The sequence below is a fragment of the Mercenaria mercenaria genome, chromosome 3 (genome assembly GCF_021730395.1).
Source record: "Mercenaria mercenaria strain notata chromosome 3, MADL_Memer_1, whole genome shotgun sequence".
Taxonomy (NCBI): Eukaryota; Metazoa; Mollusca; class Bivalvia; order Venerida; family Veneridae; genus Mercenaria; species Mercenaria mercenaria.
The window spans coordinates 25,017,175-25,039,492 of record NC_069363.1 but is presented as its reverse complement, the minus strand read 5'-3'; the positions used below and the strand labels follow the sequence as shown (position 1 = coordinate 25,039,492).

At 35.2% G+C, this 22,318-nt stretch overlaps 1 protein-coding gene across 1 annotated transcript in view; it reads right to left on the bottom strand.

Moving 5' to 3' along the window:
- LOC123525239 (ubiquitin carboxyl-terminal hydrolase 24-like) overlaps window positions 1-22,318 on the bottom strand; it is a 90,365-nt gene that overhangs the window by 58,291 nt on the left and 9,756 nt on the right. Inside the window, exons 10-26 of the mRNA XM_053538030.1 lie at window positions 20,689-20,792; window positions 20,047-20,154; window positions 19,299-19,394; window positions 18,025-18,186; window positions 17,406-17,486; window positions 15,600-15,749; window positions 14,173-14,304; window positions 13,122-13,233; window positions 12,555-12,631; window positions 10,192-10,332; window positions 6,160-6,213; window positions 5,477-5,589; window positions 4,743-4,920; window positions 3,612-3,722; window positions 2,967-3,083; window positions 1,500-1,630; window positions 1,161-1,245 (exon numbers count right to left, since the gene is read on the bottom strand). Of these exons, the coding sequence (XP_053394005.1) occupies window positions 1,161-1,245; window positions 1,500-1,630; window positions 2,967-3,083; window positions 3,612-3,722; window positions 4,743-4,920; window positions 5,477-5,589; window positions 6,160-6,213; window positions 10,192-10,332; window positions 12,555-12,631; window positions 13,122-13,233; window positions 14,173-14,304; window positions 15,600-15,749; window positions 17,406-17,486; window positions 18,025-18,186; window positions 19,299-19,394; window positions 20,047-20,154; window positions 20,689-20,792 (1,952 nt within the window). The remainder of the gene's footprint in view (window positions 1-1,160; window positions 1,246-1,499; window positions 1,631-2,966; window positions 3,084-3,611; window positions 3,723-4,742; window positions 4,921-5,476; window positions 5,590-6,159; window positions 6,214-10,191; window positions 10,333-12,554; window positions 12,632-13,121; window positions 13,234-14,172; window positions 14,305-15,599; window positions 15,750-17,405; window positions 17,487-18,024; window positions 18,187-19,298; window positions 19,395-20,046; window positions 20,155-20,688; window positions 20,793-22,318) is intronic.

The window sequence follows — 22,318 nt, the reverse complement described above, 5'->3', positions numbered from 1 at the left end:
TTTTTTCCTAATTTCCATTAGTAAAACAGTGCTGCAGTCAGATTTTGTAAATGGGCAGTGTGGCAGTTGGTAAAAGGGCACATCAAACTGCAAAGTGGCAATATGGGGTGTGGATGGGGGGGGGGGGGGGGGGGGGGGGGGGGGGCCGAGAATACCCTCTCCTGTGGTATCATTCCCAAAGAAAATTTTGAAAATGTAGGCCCTTAACAGAGCCTTTGGTGCATTTTCTGACTGAAAATAATATGTTTCAATGTCTAAATATTACCTATTACAATATCCAAATTATGAATGATTGTCACTATGTATTTTTACTTTCTGGTCATGCCTCCCGTAGAATATAAGTCTGATATATGTATGTGTTATAAAAATAAATTCTAGAATCATTTCTGTCACAATAACATCTATAATCATGTCTGTTACTTTAATGTTAAAATTTCAGAACAGTGAGAACACAGCTTCTCGATATATATCCAAAAATATTATATCCGGATATGATAACACTTTTCTAAACACTGCCCAAATCTCCAGTTTCAATAATATGCTGTGATGATAAGAAGACAGTTTAGCAGCATATTAAAGTTTAGGGTGACATTACCTCTTATTAAAATCATTTCATGAAAAATGGCAGATTGACAGCAGACAACCTACTTTCGATTTCAAAAAACTTAAAAAAAGAATACAATTTAATGTTTCGCCGATTTGTTTATTTCTCGAAAATTATAGGAATAAAATCGTTTAATCAGTAGTAATTAAAAGAAACCAGTAAGAGCTTACTCTTTTCCCAGCAACCCATGTGTCAAGATGTTTATTACATGCGTTATCTCATGCAGTTACATAAAACGCAGAATGAGTATTGGTATCGATTTTTTGCGTCCTGAATCGAAGGCAAATTATCCGAACCAGTCAAAATTCTAGAAAGGTTTCGATTTAGAACAAAGTAATACGTAGAAATTTCCATTTTCACCACTCGTGATTTTAATGCACCACCTTGATATTGGCCGATCTCTGAGGCAATTTTCCATAGTATTTTGGTAAATTGTAGTCCGTATTTTTAAACACAAATTCGTAGAAACTACGGACAATCTGTAGACATATATTAAACAGGTCTGATGTAGGCATACAAAACTGTTTTCTTTATGTAATATCAGGAAGATGCATACCCTTGTTGAAACAGAATCTAGGGCATCTATGACTGCGGGGTCTGTGGGTATCAGCATTAACAACTTCCTTACACGCGTTGTTATCCTGAAATCGTCCAACATATTACATAATTAACTTATCAAATATCCTATACATTATTATTTTATGTTTCTAACTAAATCAACAGAAATAAAAGTATTGATAAAACTTGAGATTGTTCGACATTCTAACAATCTTTCTGAAGAATTTGCTAATTACTTTATGATTACAGCCAAAGTAAATACAAAACATGTAGGGATGCCTCAATAAGTTTAGTTTTTAAATTTGTTAACATAACATAAGGAAATGTAGAAACATACTTTGTCTCTTCAAGTTCTGAGAGTTGATACAACATGTCAAACACTTGACCTCCAGCCGCCATAATTACCCCTGGCAACATCTTCTCTTGCTCAAGGTCAAATGTCTGCTTTGACATTGGAGTCCCTGGTGCCTGTAGGAGAAAATATACAGAAGTCAAGCAAGTGTAAGTTTCTTATGTAGTGATAATGCATGTTTTTTCATGTAATAACATCTGCAGATCCCAATGGATTAGTTTGTACATGAGCCTGAAAGGACAATGGTACCAACATATCCTAAGCAATTCTGCAGATACTATAATACAAAACAAACAGGCTTTCATGCTATTCTAGCATAAAATGAGTAAACAGCTAAACAATAGATTAATAGTTTATCAATGTCATTAAATATTCATAAAATGCAAGAGAGTTTCTTGATCATGCTGATATGAATTCCTTTTGAATTATCTGATATGGCGCCATAATACATTTACACTTTGCCATGGGACATGCATATGTAAAAAGGTGTGTTAACAGCATGCAAGCTGGAAAATCACCCTTTTCACACCTGTTTATTGTTAAAACACTCCCTGAAAACGACGACAAAAGCAATTTAATGCTAGAATTTTTTACATACAAGAGGTTTTTCAAAGTTTTTTCCTATATAAGTCTATATAAACCATGTGACCCCCGGGGTGGGGCCATATTTGACCCCAGGGAAATAATCTAAACAATCTTGGTAGAGGACCACTAGATTTTGCTACATACCAAATATCAAATCCCTAGGCCCTATGGTTTTGGACAAGAAGATCAGAAACCATTTTAACTGTTCCTGGCAAATGTGACCTTGACCTTTGACCTAATGACCTCAGAATCAATATGGGTCATCTGCTGGTCATGGCCAATCTAACTATAAATTTTCCTGACACTAGCATTTTTGCCTGGAAACCATTTTACTGTTCCTAGTCACTATGACCTTGACCTTTGACATACTGACCTCAAAATCAATAGGGTCATCCGCTGGTCATGACCAACCTCCCTATCAACTTTCATGACCCTAGGCCTAAGTGTTCTTGAGTTATCATCCGGAAACCGTTTTACTGTTCAGGGTCACTGTGACCTTGACCTTTAACATACTGACCTCAAAATCAATAGGGGTCATCTGCTGGTCATTACCAACCTCCCTATCAACTTTCATGATCCTAGGCCCAAGTGTTCTTGAGTTATCATCCGGAAACCGTTTTACTATTCAGGGTCACTGTGACCTTGACCTTTGACATACTGACTCAAAATCAATAGGGGTCATCTCCTGGTGATGACCAACCTCCGTATCAACTTTCATGATCCTAGGCCCAAGCGTTCTTGAGTTATCATCCGGAAACGGATTGGTCTACATTCTGACCGACCTACCAACCGACATCTGCAAACAATATACCCCTCCTTCTTGGAAGGGGGGCATAATAATATTTAAGATAAATCAGACTAACATACCTCTTTTGACTGTGAAGTACTTGCAGTACTGGAGGGTGTGACCATTCGTACTTGGATCGTCTGATTGTCTTCAAAGTCTAACTGATGTAATAACTTCTGATCTTTGTTACTACCCAGCTGAAATAAATGTAATAACTTCTGATCTTTGTTACTACCTAGCTGAAGTATACGTAATAACTTCTAACCTTTCTAACAAGCTGAACTATATGCAATACTTTCTGACCTATGTTACCATACAGCTGAAATACACGTATTATCTTCCAATTTTTGTTACAACCTATGCAGTACATGTACAAGGTATGTTATCTAAAGTCTGCAACCACAGTTGATCACACTACTCATTCTGTTAACATTACAAATTATTTAGGCTGAGGTTAAGCTATTTCTGCTTATGTACAAGAAACTTTGACCCATGGTGCATGTTCCGTTTGTTAATAAATTGATTCCACTACATCTGCTTAAAAATTTCCAAATGTAATAAATTCAACAGACACACGAGTAATGCAGCTAATGGTCAAAACAGCCAATCACTTAAATGTAATTAAACCTGCTGAATAGCTATTATATAATATATCTAACATAAAAACACACAAGGACTGATAAAAACATTGTTACTACAGGTAATTAAATAGGTCATAAACATACCACACTGCTGACAAACTTTTCTTGAGCAACAACTTGTATGTTTTCTGTACTCTGTCGTAAACGATTGGCTATCTTCACTTTAACATTTCCCAGCGTTTCATTGCTGTGACACTGTAACAAATATTTACAAAAATATAACTGAAAACACCAATAAATTCAAGTATAAAACTGCCTCCATTGATTATAATTATTATTATTACTCTGCAATTCAGCTTACCAATGTCATGATACTGTATACTGTAAAATCTTTTAATTTCGTGGGCATCAAATTTCGTGGTTTTTGTCTAAACGGCAATTTCGTGGGGATATGAATTCGTGGATTTCAACTTTGAACATAAAATGAATGGGAATTTTATTTGTTCGTTGGGATTAAATTTTGTGGATTGACTAACCACGAAATCCACGAAAATTAGTCCCCCATGAATATTAATGATTTCACAGTATATGGAAATGGGTATTAATTCTTTGAATCACAGGAGTGAACAAATTCAAAAATTCAAACTTTGTGTCCAGTTCAAAACAATGATCTTCTCTGACATTCTTTTTTCCACAAACTTTTTTTCATATAAAATTTTCACTGTTTTTTTTGTACAACGGTACATATTCATTCATTTTTACGGTATTTATTTTAAATAATAAAATGACTTTCGAAATAAGTACTGAAAGGGAAGAGTAAGTTCAAAATAAACTTCCAAAACATCTGAGATTACGCATAGAACAATGTCATGAGATTATACATAGAACAGTGTCATGAGATTATACATAGAACAGTTTCATGAGATTATACATAGAACAGTGTCATGAGATTACACATAGAACAGTGTTACACATAGAACAGTGTTATACATAGAACAGTGTCATGAGATTATACATAGAACAGTGTCATGAGATTACACATAGAACAATGTCATGAGATTAAACATACAACAGTGTCATGAGATTATACATAGAACAGTTTCATGAGATTATACATAGAACAGTTTCATGAGATTATACATAGAACAATTTCATTGTGACCAAAAATCAAATGAAGTCATAACTTTAAACATAACATCAAATTTATGTAAAGTCAAATGTTCAAAAGAAATTTCAGAAAACTTAAAATTCATACAGAAAATTTAAATAACTTACAACAAGCATGAACTCTTGTTTTGGTGCATCACAGGTTATAAAAAGGTTGATCTGATGTCCTTGAAATGAGGCACCATGAGGGAGAATTGTTCTGGGGCTCACATGGGTCTCCTCGACGTTCAGTACATACATCTCTGCAATCCACAGTAATCTCTCAATGTTCAACAACTTTATTGATCTGAAATATCAAAAAAAAAAAAAAAAAACACATAAAAACTGCTAATGCCCAAATCATTCATATACTCATTATATACGTGAAGTCATTTTCAAATTCTTTTATGCTACAATGGAACCATAAACATCAACATTTTTCTGCGTGTTAATTTTAATTGTATTGTCCTGTTTATACTAAGTTCATGAAAACTGAAACACAATCAATAATGCTCAGCTAAAGGACAAACATATATCATAAAAGTTACAGTCTTTGCAGAGAAAAACATACACTTACTCTTTTGCAGAGTAATTTTGTGCTCCTTAAGTCATGCAAATATCTCTGCTGCGAAACTTGTACATATTTCCCAATAAAATTAATACATGTTCCAATATGCAAAATTGTCAGTCTTAAATATGGTTTACAATGGAAGACATTCCATAATAAAATTGTCAATAAAATTTTCTTGAGGAGTTTTTTTTCCACCTGGTTGACAGTAATATTTGGCTAGATATAGGTCCTGCTAAATTCAAATTTAAATCCATAATTCTGATATACATAGAAATGTTTAAAGACTATTTACTTTGAAGGGACAGATATATTTGCCACTTCAGGAACAACCACTGCTGTCAGTGTTTTGGTGGCACTGAGAACTGCCTGTGATATAGCTGTACCACTTGCACCTATCATCGCCATCTGCAAACAATGGATAAACATGAAGCAAATGAAATACATGTTGGAGTTATTTGGTACTTCTGCTAGGATTTACAACATATTTTCAGTTCATCTGTAAAGCAGTGTTCTCACTTTCTAATTCAATAACAAGACAGGTATGAATATGTGGCACAATAAAAAATGCACTCTGCCATCTTACAGTCTTATATAACATGTAATGAAGAAGTCCTGTAACTATAGAAAATACTCCTGAACACACACTTCACAACATGACCCATCTTGCGTACTTTAAACATGACCTACCTTGCACATTTTAAACATGACCTACCTTGTACATTTTATGTCCTATCTTGCACACTTTGTGACTGACCTTGCACCCTTTTTGACCTACCTTGCACACTTTAAGCATGACCTTCCTTGCCTACTCTAAACAAGACCTACCTTGCACACTTCAAATGTGACCTACCTTGCACATATTAAACGTGACCTACCTCGCGCACTTTAAATATGACCTACCTTGCACACTTTAAACATGACTTTCCTTTCACACATAAAACGTAACCTACCTCGCACACTTAAAACATGACCTACCTCCAATCTTGTCTGACATTCATTGATGAACTTCTTATGTAAATTCACAGGGTCCTGTAATGAATCATACATTTACCTAAACAATATATTTTGTAAGAAACTACATTACATTTTCAGCATGAAACAATTTAATCTTTTGCTAGTGATATAAACTACCAATAATACTTAAACATTGTAACACTAGAAACAATATCAGTAAATTCAAACATGTTTATCACAATGAATATTGTCCTTGTCAACAAATTTGGGGCCTCCGTGGCCGCCAACTTCAAATCACTTGCCCCTCATCGATGTGGGTTCAAGCCTCACTGGGGCCGTTGAATTCTTCATGTGAGGAAGCCAACCAGCTGGCTTATAGAAGATCGGTGGTTCTACCCAGGTGCCCACTCGTGATGAAATAATGCACGGAGGGGCACCAGGGTTTTTTTTCGGCCGTTTTTATAGCCGTTATTCGGCTATATTCCCAATGCCAAAAAGTATGTGTTTTTCCCAAAATGAGTGCAAAAATTGCCAATCTACATTCTGAAAAAAATTTCATCAAAATTGCACAAAAATTGACCAAATTATGGACAATTTTGTAATGGAAGTATGTTAAAGATGTTCTAAAACGTGAAACAAGTGTATGAGAAAGTGCTTAAACACATCCTTACTATATCCCATTGGACTAAATATTTCCCAATGTGGAACATTTACGCGTAAAAATTCCCAATTTTAGGGGTATAGGCTATGTTCCCAAATTAGCTAGAAAAAACCCTGGGCACCTGGGGTCTTCCTCCACCATCAAAGCTGGAACGTCATCATATGACCTATAATTGTGTTGGTGAAATGTTAAACCCAACAAAATAAATAAATAAATTGTCAACAAATTCATTTTTTGACTATGTAACACAGAAGGTTTATATATATATATATATCGTAAAATTATAAAATGACTTCACACGCTCGCTTAGTTTTTCTTAAATTTTAATACAGAAGTCACAAACTAGTTTCGCCGTGAATGGCTCATCAGTGTGTCTAAATATATAACAATAAGAGAAAGGGAATTAATTCAATAGAAATGACGTTGACGTAAGGGAAACAAGGGACGTAATTTCGACGTCAAACGGGAGTTAATGACGTTATAATGTTATTTATCAATCCGTATCATGTGAAATGTTCCGCATGTTTAATTTTGGTTTAAAACAGTCAATAAAGTATTTTTCTTTTTATTCGGTTTTATTTTTCGGTTTAAAACAGTCAATAAAGTATTTTTCTTTAAGAAAAATACTTTATTGACTGTTTTAAACCGAAATTAAACATGCGGAACATTTCACATGATACGGATTGATAAATAACATTATAACGTCATTAACTCCCGTTTGACGTCGAAATTACGTCCCTTGTTTCCCTGACGTCAACGTCATTTCTATTGAATTAATTCCCTTTCTCTTATTGTTATATATTTAGACACACTGATGAGCCATTCACGGCGAAACTAGTTTGTGACTTTTGTATTAAAATTTAAGACAAGAGGGCCAAGATGGCCCTAGGTCGCTCACCTAAGAAACACTCCATAACAGTGTAAAACATGTTTGACCTAGTGATTTCATGGAAACAAATATTCTGACCAATTTTCATTAAGACTGGACCAAAAAATTGGTCTCTTGCAATAAAACAAGTATTTTCTTAGATATGACCTAGTTTTTGACTCTAGATGACCCATGTTCAAACTCGACCTAGATTTTATCAAGGCAATCATTGTGACCAAAATTAATGAAGATCAACTGAAAAATACAGCCTCTATCACATACAGAAGTTTTTTCTTTGATTTGACCAAGTGACCTAGTTTTTGACCTCAGATGACCCATATTCAAATTCGACCTAGATTACATTAAGGCAATCAACCTGACCAAATTTCATAAATATCAACTGAAAAAAACAGTCTCTATCGCATACACAAGATTTTTCTTTAATTTGACCTAGTGACCTAGTTTTTGACCTCAGATAACCCATATTCAAAACCGACCTAGTTTTCATCAAGGCAATCACTCTGACCAAATTTCATGAAGATCAATTGAAAAATACATCCTCTATTGCATACACAATGTTTTCCTTCGATTTGACCTAGTGACCTAGTTTGGACCCCAGATGACCCATTTTCGAAATCAGCCTAGATTTTATCAAGGTAATCATTCTGGCTAAATTTCATGAAGATCAGTTAAAAAATACAGCCTCTATTGCATACACAAGGTTTTTCTTGGATTTGACCTAGTGACCTAGTTTTTGACCTCAGATGACCCATTTTCAAACTTGGTCTAAATTTCATCAAGGCAATCATTCTGACCAAAATTCATGAAGATCAATTGAAAAATACAGCCTCTATCGCATACACAAGGTTTTTACGTGATATGACCTAGTGACCTAGTTTTTGACCCCAGATGACCCATTTTCGAACTTGGCCTAGATTTCATCAAAGTAATCATTCTGACCAAAATTCATGAAGATCAACTGAAAAATACCGCCTCTATCGCATACACAAGGTTTTTCTTTGATTTGACCTAGTGACCTAGTTTTTGACCCGAGATGAACCATTTTCGAACTCGGCCTAGATTTCATCAAGGCAATCATTCTGACCAAAATTCATGAAGATCAATTGAAAAATACAGCCTCTATCGCATACACAAGGTTTTTCTTTGATTTGACCTAGTGACCTAGTTTTTGACCCGAGATGACCCATTTTCGAACTTGGCCTAGATTTCATCAAGGTTATCATTCTGACCAATATTCATGAAGAAGAATTGAAAAATACAGCCTCTATCGCATACACAAGGTTTTTCTTTGATTTGACCTAGTGACCTAGTTTTTGACCCGAGATGACCCAATTTCGAACTCGGCCTAGATTTCATCAAGGCTATCATTCTGACCAATATTCATGAAGAAGAATTGAAAAATACAGCCTCTATCGCATACACAAGGTTTCTCTTTGATTTGACCTAGTGACCTAGTTTTTGACCCGAGATGACCCATTTTCGAACTCGGCTTAGATTTCATCAAGGTTATCATTCTGACCAATATTCATGAAGATTAATTGAAAAATACCACCTCTATCGCATACACAAGGTTTTTCTTTGATTTGACCTAGTGACCTAGTTTTTGACCCGAGATGACCCATTTTCGAACTCGGCCTAGATTTCATCAAAGTTATCATTCTGACCAATATTCATGAAGATTAAATGAAAAATACAGCCTCTATCGCATACACAAGGTTTTTCTTTGATTTGACCTAGTGACCTAGTTTTTGACCCGAGATGACCCATTTTCGAACTCGGCCTAGATTTCATCAAGGTTATCATTCTGACCAATATTCATGAAGAAGAATTGAAAAATACAGCCTCTATCGCATACACAAGGTTTCTCTTTGATTTGACCTAGTGACCTAGTTTTTGACCCGAGATGACCCATTTTCGAACTCGGCTTAGATTTCATCAAGGTTATCATTCTGACCAATATTCATGAAGATTAATTGAAAAATACCACCTCTATCGCATACACAAGGTTTTTCTTTGATTTGACCTAGTGACCTAGTTTTTGACCCGAGATGACCCATTTTCGAACTCGGCCTAGATTTCATCAAAGTTATCATTCTGACCAATATTCATGAAGATTAAATGGAAAATACAGCCTCTATCGCATACACAAGGTTTTTCTTTGATTTGACCTAGTGACCTAGTTTTTGACCCGAGATGACCCATTTTCGAACTCGGCCTAGATTTCATCAAGGTTATCATTGTGACCATTATTCATGAAGATTAATTGAAAAATACAGCCTCTATCGCATACACAAGCTAAATGTTGACAGACGACGGACGACAGACGACAGACGCCAGACGACAGACGACGGACGACGGACGCCGGACATCGAGCGATCAGAAAAACTCACCTGAGCATTGCTCAGGTGAGCTAAAAAACTAAGCGAGTGTGTGAAGTCATTTTATAATTTTACGATATTTTGTCCCCGTTCCGGGTTCTTTTTTATTTGTTCTATATATATACCTTTTTCAGTCTTGATGCTAGGTTTGTATAGGACATGTTGAGGAGAAGTTGTATTGCACTATCTGCTATTGTTTCATCTGGAGTATTGAGGCAAAGTTCCCAGAGAAAATCTAGACCCATTAATTCTGTCTTCTCAACAACCTGTAAAATAACATATAATCTGCAGATTTTAAGTGACTAACACATTGTTTTAACCACAGATAAGATAGAACATTGACTAATTCTGTGTTTTACTTATTCACAAGATATGCTCCATATTTTTAAAACTTGCTGCATACTATGACCTCGTACAGATTTCTTAAACAAACAAGAGGACCATGATGGTCCTGAATCGCTCACCTGCCCCCACATGAACTGAGTATGACGTCGTTTTTTCTATTATTTGACACAGTGACCTAGTTTTTGAGCTCATGTGACCTACTTCTGAACTTGACCTAGATATCATCAAGATAAAAATTCTGACCATTTTTCATGAAGATCCATTGAAAAATATGGCCTCTAGAGAGGTCACAAGGTTTTTTTATTATTTGACATAATAACCTAGTTTTTGAAGGCATGTGACCCAGTTTTGTACTTGACCTAGATATCATCAAGGTGAACATTCTAGAGTGGTCACAAGCAAAAGTTTACGCACGCACGCACGCACGGACAGACTGACGACGGACGCTGCGTGATCACAAAAGCTCACCTTGTCACTTTGTGACAGGTGAGCTAAAAACCAACAATTCAATGTTATGTCTACATATCATTACAAATCTAAATGTAGCTAGAAAATGTGGGTCTGTGCCTGCGTGTGAACTTATCAATAGTTGCCACTGGTAGCTCATACAGAGGACTCCTCCACGAAACTGTTAGTAACTTTTAGTTGGAGGATAATGCAAAATACAGAAGACGCTCAGATTCCTTGGTTCTTTAGCATGTCAGGTGTAAAGCAATCATGCATGGGACTCTTATCTTAATATTAGTAACTTTAGCTGGAGGAGCATTGGCCTGAACTCGCAACTCCAGGTTTGTTGTCTGACACTAGAACTGAAAGCCAGAAGGCCCAGGAACTCGTGCTAATATATCATCATCCAAAGGTTAAAGGTTGAAATGTTTAGCTCACCTTATTTCACATTCACTAGTTTGATCTTTAAGCAATGCCTAACTACTTGCGTCCTGGTGTATGACCACCAACCGGGCATTGTTAAGGAATTGTCCTAAACTTCCCTTTCATCCAAAATTCAAACCTGTTACTTGCAAGGTCAAAAGTCCTAACTCTATACCGATTAACTACTCCCTATTTTAATGTCAAACTAGATGTGTGTCCATAGGACACAGGTGCCCCCCACGCCTGCCACTGTAACATGGTTTAATGACTCAGGTTAAACAATGTTTAAGATGTTTGCAACACAAACTTTTAAGAACCTTATGTGTATTTTTCACTTAGTTGGCTATAACTATGGCCTAGCTAAGTAAAATCCTAAAGAGAACACTTCATAGGCTATAAAACAATCCTCTGTTTTATAACATACATGTTTAACAAACTTTTTTTTTGAGTAAGTCTGGACAAGAAGTCTGGTCTTGTGTAGTGAAATAATGACTGTAGGTAAAATATTTTCAGAGCTACGCGCAACACAACATTAAAATGACCAATTTTTAACTAGGTCAGGGGCCATAACTCCTACAATCCTGAATGAATCCGGATGTGAAACCCCAGGTGAACTGCACATGCTGACCAATATTCCTGTAAACTTCGGTGACTCTAAGTCAAATACTTTTGGAGCTACGCGCGACACAACATTAAAATGACATTTTTTTTACTAAGTCTGGGGCCATAACTCCTACATGACTGAATGAATCCAGACGCGAAACCCCACGTGCACAACTGCACATGCTGACCAATACTCCTGTAAAGTTTGGTGACTCTAGGTCAAATACTTTTGGAGCTACATGCGACACATTAAAATGACAATTTTTTACTAAGTCCGGGGCCATAACTCCTATAGTACTGAATGAATCCAGACGCAAAACCGCAGGTGCATAACTACACATGCTGTCCAACATTCCTGTAAAGTTTTGTGACTCTACGTCAAATACTTCTGGAGCTAGGCATGACACAACATTAAAATGACCAATTTTTACAAAGTCAGGGGCCATAACTCCTACACAACTGAATGAATCCGGACGCGAAACCCCAGGTGCAAAAACTACACATGCTGACCAACAATCCTGTTAAGTTTTGTGACTCTACACCAAACACTTTTGGAGCTAGGCATGACACAACATTCTCGGAAGGACGGACGGACAAGAGCAAATCTATATGCCCCCACCACTCATGGGGGGGTACAAAAAAATGTGGAAACTGTGATAAAAATACAAACCAAAGATCCCCCTGACTCCTTTAGTCTGTGATCATTCTTGTTCACATTCTCAAAATATGTTTTAAAACAGCCAAACCCTGTATTATGATAAATAAACAAGTTATAAAACATAAATACATATGGAAATCATTCTATAAAATCAATAAAATAATATGAAATAAAGTTACAAAAGTTACAACTGTCAGAAAATTAAATGGTCAATAATAAATTAGGGAATCAGTGCACTGGGAGTATTCACTTAGTTGTTAAAGAACAGTCGGTAGAAAAGACATCAAGATGAGACGTGAACATCTTGTCACATATTTTAACTACAGCTATCACCATATGTGATTCATACTCCCACCAAAAGCTTTGTTTGAAAATGGTCAGAATGGTGACAACCAGAGAATTCTCTATGAACTGTGTTGTAATTTAACACAGCAAAACAGACTGATCTTAATCATTATTATTTGGTCAACGAAAAAAAAACAACATTTGGCATAAAGTTATTTTCAGAATGCAGGAGAGGCCCTTTAATGAAAAATATTGAAAAATATTGGTTAAAGACAAGTGTTTGGTGTGTCTTACCTTTCTCACTGATCTTGGCTGGGTCTAGTTTAAGGAGTTCATTCTGGAAGAGTTTGGTCTGTGTCTCATTATCCAGGTCCATCAAACCTTTGCTGAACCATTCATAACATGTCTAGCAAAATATAAAATCATACATTATTCATTTAAGGTAGTTCTGCACGTTTGAAAAACCGGAAGTGATGGCGTAACGTCATTTATCCAGAAAACGTAGAATAAAGCCTGGATTCAGCGTACGGAAATGAAAATAAATTTATGAATTAATGACAACCTGTGAGTAAATTTTTTATAATGGTACTGTTGCTATATTTCTAAATTCAAAATATGATATTAAAACATATGGCACATTAAAAAAATCAAAATAATGTCTTAAAATTAACGTGAAATGCTCGGTTCCCTTTAATCATGGTAAAATATCTCAAAAGTAAGCACACAGACCTATGCATTTTATTTCACCAAATTATAGGCCATGTGTTTATTTACAATTGTGAGAAGTTTCATCAAAATCTACATTGTAGAAAAAATTCTATTCTCGAAAATGTTATGAAAGTTATGATTTTCCCATAGACTCCCATTATGAAATATTGCGTGAGGTCCAAATTTTTCAAACCAGCCTAGCAAAAAATCAAGCACACGACCCTATCTTTTTATTTGCTGATTTTCTAGGTATATTTTGAAGTTTTGAAAAATTGGAGTTTAATCAAATCCTACATTGTAGAAAAAATTTTGATCCAAACATGCAAAACTACCTTAAGTGCACTGTCTATTGTGTAGTATTCATTTTAGGTTCCTTTAAAGCCAGGTAGTAAAATTTCAAAAGTTTTACAACAGACTACAAAACACATAAAATAAAACTGATATTTTTGTTAGATTTATCTCCCTTTTCCACAAAACAGAGGCAGTACAGGTTATCACATAAAACTGTTTGTCTGCAACAGGTCATTTCTCTGCATAAAACATTTTGCAAAATCTAGTTCGCGGTTGGCAAATTTATAAAAAAATCTCAAACTTTTATTATTAATATTGTACATGTGCTGTATTTTGCACCCCTTACCTCTCTATCCCAGGTACAAGCCTCTCCAGATGCAACGAGAGCAGACCAGATTTCTCTTGCACGATTCCACGGCAAATACAGTACACCCTCTTGCAAAACATATTGCAGAAATGACAAATGTGATGTCACATACTGAAATGAAAGTACAATTTTAGAAAGGATAAAAAGAGTAGAACATAGACAAACACTGTCAATGAGGAATTTTTTAGGAAAGACATAATTCATAGTTTTTTATTTCATTTTGACATCTAATAAGAATTCACACAGAAAAGTAATTTAAAGTTACATGCAGTCCTGAGAGGAGTTGTGCTAAAACTTTTCTGGTATTTCATATATAAACAACAGCTGTCACTATTAGTGACATATAACCCCTGAGCATTTATGCCAAGTAATTTTGAAATCCCTTCACCGATGGCAAAGTTACAGACCAGACAAGAAACAGACCATGTTAACCTTTAACCTCTAAGTGTGACCTTGACCATAGAGCTAGGGGTCTAGATCTTGCGCATGACATGTCGTCTCATTATGGGGAACATTTATGCCAAGTAATTTCAAAATCCATTGATGAATGGCAGTTATGAACCTTGACCTTAGAGCTAGGGGTCTGATTCTTGCGCAGGACAAATCGTCTCATTATAGTAAACATTTATGCCAAGTTATTTCAAAATCCCTTCATGGATGGCAGAGTTATGGACCGGACACGAAACAGACCCTGTTAACCTTCGACCTCTAAGTGTGACCTTGACCTTGGAGCTAGGGGCCTGGGTCTTGCGCACAACATGTCGTCTCATAATGGTGAACATTTATGCCAGGCTATTTTAAAATCCCTTCATGGATGGCAGCGTTATGGACCAGACACTAAAAAGACCCTGTTTTAACCTTTGACCTCTAGGTGTGTCCTTGACCTTGAAGCTAGGGGTCTGGGTCTTGCGCATGATATGTCGCCTCATTATGGTGAACATTTATGCCAAGTTATTTCAAAATCCCTTATGGATGGCAGAGTTACAGCCCAGACAAGAATTTACATGGACACACGCATGCACAGACTGTGCAACTTTAATATGCCCACCTTCGGGGGCATACAATGGATAGTGCAATTTTAATATGCCCACCTCCAGGGGCATACAAAGAACATCATTTTCAAATAGAAGTCACAACTTAAAACACTAACCTAAACTGGCTCAATAAAGAGACCACATTGTATATGCAAAGTCTGGTTAAAAAATAATTTGATGCAATTGAGGAAAGTTAATTAAAAGGTTGCATGTTTAAACCCTACCAGTGCCATGGTCACAATCAACTTTAACTCACAACTCTCACACTGACCTTCCCTAGGAGAATTTTAAGTTGATTAAAATTTCAAGCTTTCTTTGTACTCAAGTTAAAATAGATATATATAAACTAAACTAGTTGTGAGATATGCATACGTCTGAGTGCGGGTATCTACTGTCCACCAGTGTGTTCTGATCTAGCTGACCTTCTCCTACACTGTTCACTGCTTGTTTATGACACTTTACAAGGCTCTGTGTCACAAGTTTAATGATGTCAAAGTTCTTGTTTAGTTCATGCAATATACCCTGACAGAAAAATAAAAACTAAAGTTTAATCACAATATATTTCAGATGCATAGAACTAGTACATACATTTTTACAACAGAATAGAAACCTAGTGATCCAGCTAGTTATTTCAACATCAGCATATAGCCCGTCCTATTAGACAAGAAACTTTCATTATCATATAACTATTACCATTTCAACAGAATCAAGACATATTTTCTGTCTATTGCATTACTAACACTTTTGAAAGCTTTTCTATGCATTTTTCTAACATCGTAATTGTTTCTACAAATAAGTACTGCAATGTCCTCTGATAAGAAAGAGAAGTATCTTTTAATTTTGAAATTATTAATACAAAACTGAGGGTGAGCCCCTTGAAACTTCAAAAATAGCTTTTACAAATGCTTTCTGATAATATAACTAATAAATTAAATTGAAACAGAAATGTTTTATGTTGTGACATTTAAATATGTATAAATCCTGCACATACTGATCTACTCAAAAATGTATTTAGTCTAATTTTGTCTATCATCTTTTACCTATCTTGTCTTATCTAAAGTTGTGTTTATCCTACCTAGTCTCGTTTAAAGCCATATCTAACCTACCTTGTCTTGTTTAAAGCCATATTTAACCTACTTGTCTTGTTCAAAGCCATATTTAACCTACCGTGTCTTGTTTAAAGCCATATCTAACCTACCTTGTCTTGTTTAACCTACCTTGTCTTGTTTAAAGCCATGTTTAACCTACCTTGTCTTGCTTAAAGCCATATTTAACTTACATTGTCTTGTTTAAAGCCATATCTAACCTACCTTGTCTTGTTTAAAGCCATATCTAACCTACCTAGTCTTGTTTAAAGCCATATCTAACCTACCTAGTCTTGTTTAAAGCCATATCTAACCTACCTTGTCTTGTTTAAAGTCATGTTTAACCTACCTTGTCTTGTTTAAAGCCATATCTAACCTACCTTGTCTTGTTTAAAGCCATATCTAACCTACCTTGTCTTGTTTAAAGCCGTACCTAACCAACCCTGTCTTGTTTAAAGCCATATCTAACCTACCTTGTCTTGTTTGAAGCGATACCTAACCTACCTTGTCTTGTTTAAAGCGATATCTAACCTACCTTGTCTTGTTTAAAGCCATATTTAACCTACATTGTCTTGTTTAAAGTCATGTTTAACCTACCTTGTCTTGTTTAAAGCCATATCTAACCTACCTTGTCTTGTTTAAAGCCATATCTAACCTACCTTGTCTTGTTTAAAGCCATACCTAACCAACCTTGTCTTGTTTAAAGCCATATTTAACCTACCTCGTCTTGTTTAAAGCTATATCTAACCTACCTTGTCTTGTTTAAAGCCATATTTAACCTACATTGTCTTGTTTAAAGTCATGTTTAACCTACCTTGTCTTGTTTAAAGTCGTATCTAACCTACCTTGTCTTGTTTAAAGCCATGTTTAACCTACCAGGTTTTGTTTAAAGCCATGTCTAACCTACCTGGTCTTGTTTAAAGCCATGTTTAACCTACCTAGTCTTGTTTAAAGCCATGTTTAACCTACCTAGTCTTGTTTAAAGCCATGTTTAACCTACCTGGTCTTGTTTAAAGCTATGTTTAACCTACTTAGTCTTGTTTAAAGCCATGTTTAACCTACCTTGTCTTGTTTAAAGCCATATTTAACCTACCTTGTCTTGTTTAAAGCTGTGTTTGAGAATGTTTTTGCTCAGCTGATGAAGTTGTTTCAATGTTGGTAGAACACAAACACCCTGCAATTTTATGTAAAAACTATTAACTTGATCTAAGAGATTCTCTGTATAAACACAAATAATGGTTAAATATACACTGAATTATTCTCCTTTGAAGTCTTTTACTTGACTAACTATATGCATTTACTTCAATGCTAAATTAGGTCCACTGCAACTGAATAATTCAAATTATACATTGTTTATACAGGTCATCTTAGACAAAACTCAAGTACTTTTCAAGGAGTATTCAAGTACTTTTTACTTTTCGAAGGAAATGTTTTCTTAAAACAACATTCTGAAATCTCTATCAACTACTTCCAAAAATAATGTTATAGTAGAAAGAACAGACTGGGTAAGCTGCAACAAAATGTGGTCACAGACTGCTACTTATAATAGAAAAATAATAAATGAATTAAAATACTTTTTCATGCTCAAAACTGTTTTATGGTTTAGTCATTTTCAATAAATTTTCAAGCGGTAGCATCAAATTCACAGACTTTTAAAGGACTGAGCAACTTGTTATATAAGACATTACAAAGCGTGAATTTTAGAAACGTACCTTTTTAATATCTTCCACACATTTGGAGACATAGTTTCTCTTCACCTGATCTTTGACAATGTATGAGTCATTAAGTATTGCTAAATGTTCCTCTAGAGCCAGCTCTATCAGATGTGTAGACAATGCAGGTAGATGGGACAAGTCCCATAGTAGCTGTAAAACCTGTCAGATAAACCAATATTCACTACTTAAAACACCATGTAATTGGAGAACAACACATCAAACCAATATTCATTACACATAGACCTGTAGTAAAGACATCACTTGGGTAAGACAAAAAAGGTGCTGTTGATAATGTGGTCTTAAACAGAGACTGTACTGTATAATTTCATTATTGTAGTAGCAATTTCGTTCAACTTTATATTATTCAACAAGCTCTTTCATGGTAGTCAGCTACCAGTAAATGAAAAGGAGTTTAAAAGAATTATTTCTTAACTGAATAATAGAATATACAGTCAGTTTTATAGAATAAGTAGCACTGAAGACACAAGATACAGACCAGTATAGTTTTCTATCAGGGTTTGTATTTAGACATTTTTTCACACTAAATGAAAAGCACAACTTTCTTTTTCAAAACCTGGTATACAAAGTATCACTCGCCAAGTGAAGGGAATTCAAAAATCCATGTGAACTTTTATTTGCACTATCATATATAGTTTCTAAGAATAGATTACCAAGAAAACCATTTCATGTGGTAACATCAATACTGCTACAGGTACTTGCAAACTGTCAAATAGGAATGTATTGGAAGTTAACATCCAAAAAATGACAAAATGCACTGGACTGACCATGACTTGTCAAAGAAAGAACAGTAATAAAGATCACCAAATAAAAATGTGGATCATTCAGCAAGATCATAAAATCTTAAATGTTAAATTGAAATTTACACCTGCATTTTGTGGGTACGAGAGCTTAAATTCATACACTGTAAACTTTACTCTTGAAAACAAGCTCTAATGATTCAGCATAAATTTGGAACTTTCCACAGAGCTTCATGAAATCTTAACATAATGCAGATTTTCAAACAACAGAATTAACCCTTAGCTTGCTGGCGGCGATTGGTTTTGCCTTTGCGACCAATGCAGACCAAAATCAGCCTGCACATCCGTGCAGGCTGATCATGGTCTGCACTGTTCGCTATTCAGTTAGTAAATTTTCAGTAAACACCCCTTCGAATAATAAATGGTATTGCCCAAACTGAATGATGGAACAGTCCATTTTAGAAATTTAGCAAGCTAAGGGCTAACAGACACATAATGTAAGAGTTATTGTACCTGATTTGTAGTTTTGGGTATTTTTGCATCTCTGCCTATTTTGCCAATGAGACTGAGAAGTTTCTCTCGTGATTTGTCATTCTCTTCTTGCCATTTCTGTAAAAACAATTTCAACACAGTGTTTACACGGAACAGTTAAATGCTAAATATCATTGTGTTTATGCAGAAATGTTTATGCAACCTCCTTGTAAAGAAATGCTTAATAAGCAACATTGTTTTGGAACTTAAACCGAAAAGCTAACAGCACAATGTCTGGTGTTAAGAAATATTTACCAGTACACAGAATTCCTAAGCGCATAATCTTTATATTCTTTACAAATATTGCATTGAATATCTTCATGTACAAAGAAGTTCAACCTGTTTTGCTTTCTAAAAGATGATTATTGTGCACTATTAAGGACTTCAATACCGAAAGTAGATTAAATTTTTTTACATTATACATACACAGAATATCAACAAGGCTGCTTTGTGTTCAATAAATGGATTTTAATGCAAAACCAGTAATAATGCAAAATCTTCGTAGCTAAGGAATAACAAAATCTTTTAGAATGTGTAATTGGTTCACAACACAGATCTTGTAATATTAAACAATATTTATTCTTGTATTAAAAGAATTACTCAAAGAGTGAGTTTTGCAAAATGTTTGCAGTAAAGATGTACTACACAAAAAGTATCAGCAATCAAACGTCTTTTCATGACTAAAACAAACTTTCAGCTCATTATCAAGCTCTGATCCAGTAAGACTTACTTTCTGTATAAGGAGAAGGAGATGTTCTAGTTGGTTTGGATCAAACTTCACAGCAGCAGCAGCAATGATAGAATGGATGTTGTCTATCACATTGTTTGTCTGAGATAACTGGAAAATAAAACAAAAGTTGACACAATATCATACCCTGACATTTAGAAAGGTGATGTGTTACATCTCAGATATTAGAATAAACATGTACATCAAGACTTCCATTAAGTCATCTAAATCTTATGTGTTTTTAAACAAAACATGACATGCAAGCAAAAACACATCAGAAAACCTGCAATTTGGCCAAAAGTTTCATCTGTGGCATTGATAGTGACACTCCTTTTCTTCCAAAAGTTCAGCTAAATCTGATCTAAACATGACCTTAATCATTTTCAAATATCAACAATTAAACTTTTTCTCCTAAGCAGGTATTAAGTTTGAACCTCTTGCCTTAGTTTGCTATGAGTTTGAGCCCCACTCAGGTTGAAGTTTTTATGTTTGGAGCTATCAAGGGTGGTTCTAAGTCTTCCATGTGCCAATACATACTGAAGTAAAAGTGTTGAGATGCACTCAGAGTCTTCACCTTCTGTTTGCCGTAATTAAATTAATTTAAGTATGATATAAAATCCAACAAAACTGGAAAACAGAACTTACCTGCATTTTCCAGATCATTGTGAGTTCATCTGAAGAGAGATCTGTTCCCAGAAAATCTACAATACCTTTAATCTTATCACAGTATTGAGCTTGATCTATGTTCCCTGAAACACATAAAATTACATTGTTTCTTTATATTGTAAAAGTATTATCCCTGTTATCACATTTCCCGACTTCTCCTTTGAACATTTTGACAGGAAGCCATCATGATCCCTTCTTGTTTGGATATTTGAGGGTCAGTTCTAGGGGGTCAGTTTTTATAAATATTATTTACTGTTTGAAATGTAGGAAAGAGAAATAAATGTGAACAAGAGCTCGTCGAACCCCCCTTGATGCATTCAGTAATTGCACAAGGAACAGAAATTATAAGCTCACTGTAAACAAAAGTTCTACCATTCTGGTTTAATCTGACCTTGACCTTTAACCTATTAACCTAACAAGAGATTACAGAGTGATCTTGGCACCATCCACTGAGCCATTTTTTAATGTTCCAAATTTCAAGACTAGCTCAAGGTCAAAATCAAGGTCAAATTTCGTTTTGGTACAAAACAATGTGTATGTGGTCCAAATTTGAAATCTGTGGCTTGAGAAATGTGAAAGCAGGTCACTAGATCAATTTCAAGGTCAAAGTTCATTTCGGTAGACAGAACTATGCATGCGGTCCAAATTTGAAGCCTGTAGCTTGAGAAATGTGAAAGAAGGTCACTAGGTCAATCTCAAGATCAAAGTTCATTTCGGTACAAAAAACTATGCATGTGGTCCAAATTTGAAGGCTGTAGCTTGAGAAATGTGAAAGTAGGTCACTAGGTCAAAATCAAGGTCAAATTTTATTTCGGAACACAAAACTATGCAAGTGGTCCAAATTTGAAGCCTGTACCTTCAGAAATGTGAAAGTAGGTCACTAGGTCAATCTCAAGATCAAAGTTCATTTCAGTATACAAAACTATGCTTGTGGTTCAAATTTGAAGGCTGTAGCTTGAGAAATGTGAAAGTAGGTCACTAGGTCAAAATCAAAGTCAAATTTTATTTCTGGACAAAAAACTATGCATGTGGTCCAAATTTGAAGCCTGTACCTTCAAAAATGTGGAAGTAGGTCACTAGGTCAATAACAAGGTCAAACTTTTTTTTCGGTACACAAACCTATGCATGTGGTCCAAATTTGAAGGCTGTAGCTACAGAAATGTGAAAGTAGGTCACTAGGTCAAGATCAAGGTCAACTCATGTCAAGGTTCATCTTGCCATTAAAAACAATACATGTGGTCAAAATTCGAATGATATAAGTTATGGACATGAAGATTCTAAGTTTTTCCCTATATAAGTCTATATGAACCATATGACCCCTGGGGCTGGGCCATATTTGACCCTAGAGGGATAATTTGAACAAACTTGGTAGAGAACCACTAAATGATGCTACATTACAAAATATCAAAGCCATAGTCTTTGTGGTTTGGACAAGAAGATTTTCAAATTTTTTCCCTATATAAGTCTATGTAAACCATGTGACCCCCCAGGGCGGAGCCATATTTGACCCTTGGGGAATAATTTGAAAAATCTTATTAGAGGACCACTAGATGATGTCATATACAAAATATCAAAGCCCTAGGCTCTGTGGTTTTGGACAAGAGGTTTT